Source organism: Tamandua tetradactyla, chromosome 24 (assembly GCF_023851605.1).
Source record: "Tamandua tetradactyla isolate mTamTet1 chromosome 24, mTamTet1.pri, whole genome shotgun sequence".
Taxonomy (NCBI): Eukaryota; Metazoa; Chordata; class Mammalia; order Pilosa; family Myrmecophagidae; genus Tamandua; species Tamandua tetradactyla.
Window position 1 is genome coordinate 27,199,104 of NC_135350.1, and position 12,896 is coordinate 27,211,999.

At 38.6% G+C, this 12,896-nt stretch overlaps 1 protein-coding gene across 6 annotated transcripts in view; it reads left to right on the forward strand.

The window, feature by feature from the left end:
• The window catches only part of TSPAN5 (tetraspanin 5), a 199,436-nt gene that overhangs the window by 158,835 nt on the left and 27,705 nt on the right, over positions 1–12,896 (forward strand). For all 6 annotated transcript variants that reach the window (XR_013168319.1, XR_013168320.1, XM_077142762.1 and 3 more), the window contains exon 2: positions 4,717–4,767. Coding sequence is in view for 4 of the 6 variants with exons in the window: in XM_077142762.1 (XP_076998877.1) it covers positions 4,717–4,767 (51 nt within the window). In the remaining 2 variants the exon portion in view is untranslated. The remainder of the gene's footprint in view (positions 1–4,716; positions 4,768–12,896) is intronic.

The following is a 12,896-nucleotide window of genomic DNA, read 5'->3' on the forward strand; positions in this document are numbered from 1 at the left end:
GGTTCATGCATCTCTTAATTGCAGACCCAGCACACAAGCCTTCACCTGCCTGATTTCCTGTGCTCCCACCACCAGTCACCTGTTAGACCCTTTTTCTTGCCATGTTCCTCTCAACACAGAGCCTTGGCATATTCTGTTCCCTCTGCTCTCCTTCCTTGGCCTGTTAACTCCTCTTCATCCTTCAGGCCTAGTTCATGCAGCTGTTGCTCTGGGAAGCCTTCCCTGATGGCTTTTTTGTTGAAATTCCCCTTTGTTAGGCTCTCTTGGCCCTTGGGCATTTCTCCTTCTGGTACCATCAGGGATGATTTTCTCTTTTAGTCTGTGATTATCTGATTAATGGTTGTCTCTCTTACTGGACAGTCAGTTCACTGGGGACAGAGACGTATCTCTTTTCTTATCTCCATTTATCCCAAGAGAATAATAGTATCGAACACAAAGTAGAAACTCAAAAAATATTTATAGATGGGTGGATGAATGGCTTCTTGAAGTATCCATTTTTAGTACTGTTAGGATGGGGCACTTGATTATTTCCAAGGTTTTGAAGGTCAGCAAAGACTAAAGTAGCAGAGGCACAGATCATCCAGTGAAGGGTCTCAGAGAAAAGGGGACAGGTGTGTCTCTGCCAACAGAGATGCGCAGTCGCCTTAGTCAATCCCAGGACTGTTGCCTCTCCACCTTCTCCTGGGAATCACCTGTGCTGCCCCTTATTCTACCAAGCCTGGCAGGCTTCCCACAGTGCAGGACCTTCACAATTTTGACCTATAGCCTTTCTTGCTCCCAGAGAGGAAAATGTACCTTCGATTTCCCTAGAAATGAAAGGAACAATGGTTGAGTCTCAGGGCAGGAGTTTTTAATCTTGTCTGTCCCTGGTTTGGTTCATCACCTTGGAAAGGTACTATAATAGTTACATGCTTGGGCTGAGCAACCCAGCTCAGCCACTTCTCTGTGATCTTGGGAGAATTAGTTTCTAAGTCTCAATTTCCTTATCTTTAAAATGGGGATAAGGACAATACCTACTGCATGGGGTTGTTTTGGGATACTTCAAATCTGTGTTGTCCTATAGAAATGTAGTGTGAGCCACCTACACAATTTAAATTTTTCAGTGGCTATACTGAAATTAATTTTAATAGTGCATTTTTAAACTCAGTTTGTCCAAAATATTGTTTCAACATGGGATCAAGAATAAAACAATTATGAGTGAGATATTGTACTGTTTCTTGCATTAAGTCTTTGAAATCCAGTGTATATTTTACATTTACAGCACATTTCAGTTTGAACTAGCTATATTTTGAGTGATCAGTAGCAAGTGATTATTGTACAGGACAGAGGTACTTTAGCTAATTCATATAAAATGCAGCACCTAGCTCATACTTAGAATTCAACAGATTTTGGCAAAATTGCTGTTCTTAATTTTAAGGCATCCAAAATTGGGTGGACAAACATTTGTATTGCGTGTTTGCAAATATTGCCATGTGGGAAAAAGCCTTTGGTTTGGTTTTGTTTCCATTGCAAAGGAATAAAGGGTTGATTTTCAGTGTTCTTGGCTGTTCTCTGTCAGTTGGCCTCTCTGGGTTGCAAAATGAGGTCAGCTTCGTGGTTTATGGTCTCTTTTTTGTTGTTGGGAGGTGGGGAAGTGGAAACCACATGTGCCTTGAGTGCTGCGTGCCCATCTTTGGTTTTTGGCTCTTCTCTATTTAATTATTTGGAGCTGGAACAACGTGATTTTAAAACAAAACATATGGACTGAGAGTAATTGGGAGGACATTTGTTGGTGATGTAGCACAGAAGGTATGTGTCAAGTGGAGGCCCCCGGCCCTGCTATTCACTTGCTTAGGTATCGAGTGTTTTCCTTAGCTTCAAATTCAGTGTCTTTTTCCAAACTCTTAAAGCCTTGTTTGGAAAGTGACAGTTAAAGCGGGAAATAACTGGAGCAAGTTTATAAAAGAAATTTCCTGTGCGTCTTCTTTAAATCCCTTGTTTTCCTCCCTTTTCTTTATGGAAAACCATCGGTTTCCAATCTGTTTATATGGTTCGTGATAGAAAAAGTTGTTTTCAAATTGCCAAGAAGAGAGAGGAGAACATTATTCAAAGAGGAGAAGGTTGACCGATCCCTGAATTTCTCTGTTCTGCTGTTTCTGCTTCAGCCTACACCAGCACAGGGAATTTCAACTTTAACTCCTTCCACCCCAGTGTGCTCCCTGGGGGAGGCATATAGGATGCTTTTATCATTTCTCATATAATTCCAACCTGGATGCCTCAAGTCTCGGTTTCATGGGGTAAAATGGGAATTTATCAAGGACTGACAAGAACATTCTCTCTGCTGATAGATCATCTTGGTTCAAATCTTTGCCCCTCCACTTAGAAGCCATGTGCCTTTGAGGAGGTTACCTGAACTTTCAAAGTCTCATTTTCCTCTTTCTTAAAATGGGGGAATGCTAGTACATAGTTCAAAACACAAGTGTTGTGAGGTTTGAGAGAAGCTTTGCATCCCAAAGCTGAAGCTCAGTGCCTGGCAAGTAATGACTTCAATAAATGAGAGCAGCCAGGCAGAGGTCCTTAACAGGACCACCTTCCTCATTAGCGGGAGGGACTGCTGAGCACCATGTCCCCTGCCACAAAATCCCATCCCCTGCTCATGGTGGCACTGTGATTAAAAACTCTGTCAGGGGAAATCACCAAACATTTGTCTACAAAGAGCTTTAGAATTAGGAAGTCAGGCATTTTGCTGGGATGAGTTTGATGTCATATATGTGAAGTCACAGCCTCACCTCTGTGCTCCCATGCTTGCTAGGACCTATTAATACGAGAGTCACATGCTGAATTATTTTATTTTTGGTTACAGAGTCCCAGGTACCTTTAAGTCATTTGGGGGACTGGATTATTTGTTGTTTTGGATCTGAAACTTAAAGTGGAATTGCACCCTGACCAGAACAGTAAGGGGGGTGTGTGACCACAGTTTTTCTATTGGGGTGTTGAAAACAGGAAATCTTTCTAAATAATTCTCATATAGCTCCCTCATAAGGAAAAGGGTAGGAAGAAACAGTTTTTCCTTTTTTTTTTTGCCAAACCCAAGGATATGCTGAAGGTTTTCCATATAGAGGCTAAGAATGTATTGCACATTTTCTTAATACAGTGTCTGATAATTGTCAGAGTTTTGGAAAGTTGCACTTTAAGAAACATGACCACATTTTCCTTTCAGTGTTATTTATTTTTCATTCTTCAGCCCCCTGCTTCCCCTCTACTCTTACTATTTTACCAGAGCTTTTGGATATATTATCCGTCTCTTACAGATTGCCAGTCTCCCTGCTGCAAATGGTGAGGACCTCTCCAGGTGGACATTTCTCAGATTTCCCTGAAATTGTAACAAGTAACCACCCTCACTCTTGTTTTCTGTGCACACCCCTTTCAGCAGCCAGCTTTCCTGACATTTAACTTAATCAAGATGTTAGTAAACAGTGTGGGCTACCACCTTGGGACTGAAACTGCTTGCCAACCTGCCCACTCTCCTTTCATTTCACTGTTTGGAAAGGAAATTCAGAGTTTCCACTGTTAATAAAGATAAGGAACGAGATGTATCTTTCCTTATGACCAATTACACTCCATCCTGATCATTGAGCATTTTGTGGGTGGCCAGCCCTGTACGATGTGTCATCAAATCTGTGATACCCCAATGACAAGTTACACTCTTACTTTAGGAACAATCTAGGAAAAAAGCCATCAATTAAATTATGAGATACCATTGATTTTAAATGAGATCCGAATTTCAGAGAAGTTAAAATATGAAATTAAGAAATGTGTATCTGAGAACAGATGGAATACAGTGAGAACTAATTAAAATGGAGAGTCCTCCTGGGTACCACCTGCTCCCCCCCCACCACCCATATTCAATGCAGCTAATTGACAGAACTGTGAGATGCGTAGCTGTAGATGAGATGCCGCCTCTGCACTGCTGTTGGATGCTTTCTTGTGTTCTCCTTTAACTCAATCCTGCGTGTTATTTGTGTGCTTATACATAAGGTTATGAGACTGAGTCGAGATAAGAAAGATTTCAGAAGCCCTCTGAATTGCAATTTAATTTTTTGCAAGACAGAAGAATCTAGGAATTTTCTCTGAGTCACATTGGAATTGCTAAGAGTCATGTTATCTTTTAAAGAAGTGGTAATGAGCTTGTTGAGAGGTAGCGGGACCTTGTGTACCCTCTATGACCTGGCCTATTTCTAATGGCGTGGTGGTGAAAAGCGAATCACCACATTGGGATACTGGGCTCTTCTGAATTCATGCCTCTGGTTATCCATTTCCGAATGAAAAGTGGATGGCCTCAGGTTCATAGGGGTACTCACAGCTCCCTCTCTTACCCTAAAAGGCAGCTTTAGCCATTATTGACAACTTTCATTGCACTCAAGTTCTACTTAATTATTATTCTTCAGAAATCTGAATAACTTGTAAGCATGTAAATGTCACCAGCCCTTATTACTCTAATAATTTTAGCCAAGGAGCTTATGATATTTCTTTTCCTGATAAAGATGGATAATTTTAGGCAAGGAGCTTATGATATTTCTTTTCCTGCTATAGATGGTTTACTCAGATTTTAGATAATGCTATTTTCCAGTCCAGTAAAGTGACAAAAATTGATTGAAAACTTTCTTATTTGTATTTGTATTAGTGAAAACATGGCATTCACCCTTATACTTACACTGCTTTCTTTCTTTATTTCAGTTTTTGGGAATAGCATTTCTTGGAATTGGACTGTGGGCATGGAATGAAAAAGTAAGTTGAATATAATGAAAATGCACACATGTTGGTTGTTGAAGCCTACCCATTATATTATATATTGTCTCCTTTTCATCTTTGATAACTGTAGAATATAAAGAAACAAAAAGGGTTCTTAGAAGATAATGTCATACTCTCAAGACTGTTTAGGAACAGAGCCTGAATTGATTACTGATCAAAATAATTACAGAAATAACAATATATATGCAAAACAGAGGGTGTACATTGGAATTTTAACAATTAACTGGAGATAAATATTTCAACAAGACATTTCTTCAGTCTGGCACAAGAATTTCAGTAAAGCTCAGAAATATCACTAAACCACTTGTTTCTTTTTTTTCTCTCTTACTTTTATTTTTGAAAACTTTGGAAGATTACCTAGGCCATAAAATTACTTCTTAGTGTGAGCATTATGTGATACACTGTTAACATATGATATGAAGGAAGCTGGATATAATTCTTGAGTAGTAGATAAACTCAATACTGAAGAATGTGAATGCCTGCTGCTGATTGCAAGTATAAAAAATACTCAAAATTTATATCCAAATGCAGTAGAGTAAAAGGAAAAGAAAAAATATGGAAATATAGAGTACCACGTTTTAAGTTCTAGTGGAGATCCCATCTCTGGGCAGTTCATGCTCTAAACAACATATTCATGACAACTCTATGCTATTTCCACTCTTCTACTTTACTTTCCATGTGTGTCTTTTAATTTTTGCTCTACAACATCTCTAAGTATTAAGAATTCAAAGATGAATATGAACTCTTTTTTTTTCCTTCATTCTTTGGAAGTGAAATAATTTTCAGGATGTTATCTATCCTGGCTTTGATTACACCATAAAGCTTTGTCCTCTTCCACCTTCAGAGAGTGAGGGAGGATTATGGATTGGTTAAAAGTTGCTATAAACTAGGAGATTAGTTTAAATTTTCCTTGAAACCATTTTCTTATCTCTCTGGTATTTTGCCCTCAGAGCCTGACCATAGCCTGAAGCCAAGATTCTTTGAAGTGTTACATGTATTAATAGAGGAGAAAAAAACTAAGAAAACCCAGCAAAGAAAAACCCTCAGATCCCGGTAGGAAGTTCCACAGCCAAAGCAACGTTTACATAAAATGTATAAAATAAAACTCAAAAGTAAATTCAGAGTTTTGAAAATGAACTACCTTCTATTTATTTAAAAAAATGCTTTTACAGAAGGTAAGATGTTTTACAGAAAATGAACCACATACCAGCAACCGGATAAGGTTATGAGACAGGGCAGTGATTACATGTGAAGTGAAACATTAAATCCCCAAAAACAGAGATAATTTTATCTCCAGGAACATTTATGTTGAATATTGGTCTTCTTTTGAATTATGATTAGCTTCTGCCTCAATCCCTTTGTAGACTTGGAGATTTGTATAGGTAGAATCTCAGAGATTCCACTTTTAGAAACTCTTTGTTTGGTTAGAGGCCAGATTATACCGTTTTTTATAAATTCCTTAATAAGAGTCCATTTCTATCTGCTTTGAACAGATGCTGGTAAGCATTAAATGAACTAATTGTCTATTCTAGCTATAAACAGGCAATTGGTTTATTAAGTGCTTTTTTTTTTTTTTTTCTTTTTATGAACTGCAATGATCTTTTCCGTTCATCAATTGCTCCAAGTATCTCTACTCTGATGAAATCACAAACTTCTAGAACTGGCAGTATGGCTCAGCTATCAGAGCAGGGGGGTGAGGTGGTCTTTAGGGAGAAATGGAATCTCAATCCCTTCTTTGTCAGGACCACATTTAGTAAGTGGAAACCTGCTCTTGAGAGCTGAAGTTATGTGTCTGAGGTCACCCAGCTACTGTGCAGCAGAGCTTTTGAACTGGGGTGAAGTGGAGGCGGCAGAGGGTAAAGGTTGGGTTCAGTCATGCATCTATTCATCCACCAACCCAGTTTGGTGAAGATTGGCCATATGTCAGGCACTAGTCTGGGGCTGGACCATCAGCAGTGAATAACACGTAGTCCTTGCCTTCGTGGAGCTAGCATTCTAGTGGGAGAGACTGATGATCAGCAATTAACCAGCCAAGTATATGTATCCAGGTACTTGTGCACACTGGGAAACAAAAAATAAGTGTAGGGTGAGTGTTAGTTAGAGGGTGATTGAAGAAGGGGTCTGTTTTAGATAGAGTAGTTGGCAACAGCCTCCCTGAGGAGGTGGCATTTGAGCAGGACCTGGAAGAAGTAAGAGGGATCCACTGAGCCTGGGAGGAAGAGCATTTCAGGCAGAGGGAATAGCAAATGTGGTGGCTCTGAGGCAAGGGCATGTGATTCCAAGGTACAGCAAGAAGGTCTGTAGGGCTGGAAGGGAGAGAAAAAGGGCAAGAAGAGGTAGGGGTGTGATGAGAGAAGCAGGCAAGGCCAGGCAAGGGAAACTACTGTAAAGGTTTCCATGTACTCTAGCTGTGAGAGGAAACCACCAGAGCATTTTAATAAGGGGACTGGCTTGATCTGGCTTTTAAGGTTACTCTGGCTGCTGCTTGGATAAAGAGCGCCATTTTGTGAATAAACAGACCTGGGTTTGATGCTGGCTTCTCCACTTACCATCTGTGTGACCTTGGACAACTAAGTTAAATTCTCTGAGATGTCCTTTGCTCTTTTGTAAAATGGGGACCCTAACATCCACCTCAAGGACTGTTGTGAGGATTAAATGAGATTGCTGACTCAGGGCATATGTCCCCAGCACAGTCCTGGTATAAGGGGAAAGGCTCACCAAATGCATGATCCCTTCCATTGATATGTGGCCGTAACATGCCCACCCCTACATGGCAGCAAGAGCAGAGTGGTTGCTTTGAGAGTTGCCTCAAAGTTTAGGAGAGCTCAGGCTCTGCTCCGTGGAGCAGATAAATGATTTTGTCTTGGGGGTTTCCTAAAGACGATATGATGTGCATTGATTGTCTTGGTAACTGCAAAGGCTGCTCTGTCAAAACCCTTTGCATTAACATCTAAGCTGGACAAAGCCTCTGCTGGGAAGGCTCTCTGGGACGAGCCATAGCCATTGGAGGATGGTGGGCAGCTTGCACCTGCTGAGCCCATAGCAGCAGCCTGTGAATCAGTAAATCCCACAGATGGGGATGGTGGTGACATTTACTTTATAGGAGGCCTCGAGGGTAAATCCCCGAACTAGGTCACAGCTGGAAGAAACAGGTTTCCTTTTTGGTGTGGCTTTAAACATTTTTAGGTGGAGAGCAGAAGCATTGGAGGCAAAAAGTATTACCCCTCATACTTATTGGTACTGGGCTGAGTTTTACACCTTCAGATGATGATTACATTTGATATTCTACCTAATAATTAAACAATTCATTTTATCTAAGTTCTACATCGATTTTGATGGCTCCACAGATGACTGTGTCTCTGGGGGAAACATGTATTTGTAATTTTTCAGAACTCATAGGATGTGCTCTTTTGGAAGGCACTTTAACAGTTATAGAATATATAAATCATCTCTGTGTAGTGTGGATCAACATTGGCCACATCCAGCCATAATCAACACATTCATTCAAATAGCATTTATTGAGCAGCCAACATGAGACAGTGCTTGCTTGAGCTGCCAAGTGTATGAAGATGAAGAGACCTAGTTTCTGTCCTCAGGAAATTTACATTCCAGGGAGGGTGTGCCCATGTACATAAAATAATATATAATAATAAATGCTAATTTGGAGCGTGACATATGTGTTAACTCCCATAGCAAAGTGTTCACCATTTCTGTCTTTTTGGATATCTTTGAAAAGACCTTCCTTCCACCAAATTGGTATCATATCCCAGTAGTTTCTACTCACTGATTTTTAAAAAAAAATTATTGAATATTAAGTTGATACAAAAGCATATTTAAAATATATGCAAAGTATAAAGAATAATGATACAGTAAATACCTGTTTACCCAGTAACTTCGGATAAGTAGAGAATATAACCTTTACCTTTTAAGACGTTTGAACTCTTTGTTGTCCCCTCTAATCCCATATCCCCTTTTCATTCTGAATTTTTTATTAACAGCCCCATATTTTTTATTTTTAATAATATATTGCACCCACTGTTTATAAAATATCGATTTAATATATGATCGCTCTACCTATCGATATGAAATTTTGGAGAGGTATTTTATATTCTTTTATTGTATCAAGCCTTTCAAAAAAAATTTTTTTTTTTTAGTAACATATATACAACCTAAAATTTACCCCTTTAACTGCATTCATATATATAATTCAGTGGTATTAATCATATTCACAGTGTTGTGTAACCATCAGTATCATCCATTGCCACGTCTTTTTCTATCACCCCCAAAACGAATTTTCTACCAATTAAGCTTTAACTCACTTTTCCTAGCCCTATCCAGCCCCTGATAACCTGCTTTCTAGTTCCTGATTATGTGTTTGCTTATTCTAATTGATTCATATCAGTGAGATTAAATAATATCTGTCCTTTTGTGTATGGCTAATTTCACTCAGTATGATGCCTTCAAGATTCATCCATGTTCAAGAGCCTTTTCGTGGCTGAATAATATTCCATTATGTGTGTGTGTGTGTGTGTGTGTGTGTGTGTATAAAACATATTTTGCTTAACCACTTGGGTTGCTTACATCTTTTGGCAATTATGAATAAAGCTGCTATGAACAATGATGTGCAGATATCAGTTCAAGTCCTAAAAGAGGAATTGCCAGGTCATATGGTAGTTTTTTTAAACTTTTTTATTGTATAGTATAACATATATACAAAGCAAAGAAATAAAAAGCAATAGTTTTCAAAGTACTCCTTAACAAGTGGTTACAGGACAGATCCCAGAGTTTATCATTGGCTATATCATACGATCCTCTCATACTTTTCCTTCTGGTTGCTCCAGAGTATAGGAGGCTAGAGGGCTTAAATTTTGTTTTGTCATCACAATTGACTTTTTTCCCTTCTTTTTTTGTGAACAGTAACATATATACAAAAAAGCTATAAATTTCAGAGCACAGCACCACAATTAGTTGTAGAACATATTTCAGACTTTGACATGGGTTACAATTTCACAACTTTAGGTTTTACTTCTAGCTGCTCTAAAATACTCGAGACTGAAAGAGATATCAATTTAATGATTCAGCATTCATATTCATTTGTTAAGTCCTGTCTTCTGTATATAATTCCACCATCACCTTTGATCTCTCCATACCTCTTATTGGGGTTGTTTGGGCTATGGAATTCTAAATTTTTGATATTAGAAGGGCGTGTCACTAATATAGGGTAGGGAGTTGGAACTATCTAATGTTCTAGAGAGGCTGGGCTAGGTTTCAGGACGTATCTGGACCAGGGACCTATCTGGAAGTTGTAGGTTTCTGGAAAGTTACTCTAGTGCATGGAACCCTTGTGGATTCTCATATATTGCCTTAGGTGTTCCTTAGGATTAGCTGGAATCTTAGGAGATTTTTGATGACTGATTCAATCTCTTCACTTGTGATTGTTGAGCTCTTCTATTTCTTTGAAGGTCAGTGTAGGTTGTTTGTGTGTTTCTAGAAACTTGTCCATTTCATCTTGCTTGTCTACTTTGTTGGCATATAGTTGTTCATAATACCTTTTATGATCCTTTCATTTTGTGAGGTTAATTAATCTTAAATAAATTAAGATTATTTGTATCCTCATTTTTTGTCAGTCCACCTAAAGATTCGTCAATTTTATTATCTTTTCAAAGAACCAACCTTTTAGTTTTGTTAATTCTCTCCATTTTTTTTCTCTATTTTGTTTATTTCTGCTCTAATCTTTGTTATTTCTTTCCTTCTGCTTGCTTTGGGTTTGGTGTGCTATTCTTTTTCTAGTTCCTCAAAGTATCTGATTAGGTCTTTGATTTGAGCTCTTTTTTTTTTTTTATTTACATGGGCAGGCACTGGAAATCAAACCCTGGTCTCCGGCATGGCAGGTGAGAACTCTGCCACTGAGCCACCATTGCCCTCTCTCTTTCTTTTTTTTTTTTAAATATAAGCATTTAGGGCTATAAATTTCCCTATGAGCACTGCCTTCTCTGCATTCCATAAATTTTTTTTTTTTGCATTCCATAAGTTTTGATATGTTGTGTTCTTCTTTTCATTTGTCTCAAGATATTGACTGATTTCCCTTGTGATTTTATCTTTGACTCATTGGTTGTTTAAGAGTATGTTATTTCGCCTCTATGTATTTGTGGATTTTCTAGTTCTCTGCATGTTGTTGATTCCCAGCTTCATTCCATTGTTGTCAGAGAAGATGCTTTATACAATTTCAATCTTTTTTAAGCTATTGAAACTTAATGTGGCTTGTCCTGGAGTTTGATCCATGTGTACTTGAGAAGAATGTGTTTCCTGCTATTCTGGGGTGCAGTGTTCTTGTAAAAGTCTGTTCAGTCTGATTCATTCATTATATTATTCAGTTCTCTGTTTCCTTATTGATTATTTGTCTGGATGTTCTATCTTTTGATGAAAGCAGTGTATTGAAATCTCCAACTCTTATGGTAGAGGTGTCTACTTCTCCCTTCCGGTTTTCTGGTGTTTGCCTTATGTATTTTAGGGCAATGTGGTAAGGTGCATAAATATTTATGATTGTTATTTCTTTTTTATGGACTGATCCTTTTATCAATACATGCATCTGTTTTTTCTCTTGCAAAGCTTTTGAATTAAAGTCTGTTTTGTCCAGTATTAGTTTAGCCATCTGTTCTAGTTTGCAAGCTGTCAGAATGCGATATACCAGAAATGGAATGGCTTTTAAAAAAGGGAATTTATTAAGTTGCAAATTGACATGTTCTAAGGCCATGAAAATGTCCAAATTAAAGCATGGCTATAGGAATGTCCAATCTAAGGCATCCAGGGAAAGATACCTTGGTTCAAGAAGGCCGATGACATTCAGGGTTTCTCTTTCAACTGGAAAGGCACATGGCAAATGTGGCAACATCTGCTAGCTTTCTCTCCAGGCTTCTTGTTTCATGAAGCTCCCCTGGGGGCTTGGTTGCATGGGCTCTGTCAATTCTGGCGATTCTCTCAACTCTGGTGACTCTTGTGGCTCTCAAGGCTTTTCCAAAATTATTGGAAAGGGCTCCAATAAGCAACCCCACCTCGAATGGGTGGAGAGACACATCTCCATAGGAAAACAGCTAATCCAAAAGCCACTACCCACAATTGGATAGGTCACATCTCCATGGAAAAAGTTCCCACTCAACAACTCTCTTGATTACTGTTTGCATAGATTATCTTTTTTCATCCTTTCACTTTCAACCTGTTAGTATCTTTGGGTCTATGGTGAGACTCTTGTAAACAACATAGAGTTGTAGTATGTGTGTGTGTTTTTAATCTATTCTACTGGTCTGCGTCTTTTGACTGGGGAGTTTAATCTATTAAAATTTAGTGTTGGGACTTTCAGAAGATGGTAGACCAGAGTGGAATGAATTCATTCCTGCTCTGTGAAACAAGGTAGAAGATGGGGAGAAAATATCCAGGACTACAGGTTCTGGGGTGCTAGAAGTTCAGCTTCGGTCTCCTGCCTGGTAGTCAGCCATTCTGCCATTGGAGTATCCATGCACCCTGGCCTACCTTTTAATAGACCCTTAAGTTGAATTGTATCCCCTACATGAGATCCAGACCTTAATTTGGCAGAGAATAACTGATAAATAAAGTGTGAAAGGAAACATTCAGCAAAAACTAAGGAAATAGGAAACTTAGAAAAGGAAAGGAAACCAACTTGCGTAATAACCATATCAAGATAATCAAATGCCCAGAACACAACAGAAAATCACAAAGCTCATGAAGATCCAAGCAGAAATGGCCCAGCCAAATGACCAAATCAGAATTTCAGAGGGGACAAAGAACATGGAACAACTACTCAAGGATATTTATAAAGAAATAAAGAATATCCGGAAGACACTAGAAGAGCATAAGAAGAATTCAGGACATTAAATAGAGAAACGGCAGATCTCATGGAGATGAAAGATACAGTAGACCAAATAAAAAATATACTGGAGACACATGATAGCAGATTTGAAGAAGCACAAGGAAGAATAAGTGAGCTAGAAGATACAACAGTAGAACTAAAATGCATAAAAGAACAAATCACAAGAAAGATGGGAAAAAATGCACCTGGATCTTAGGGAAATGAAGGACAACAAAAGGCA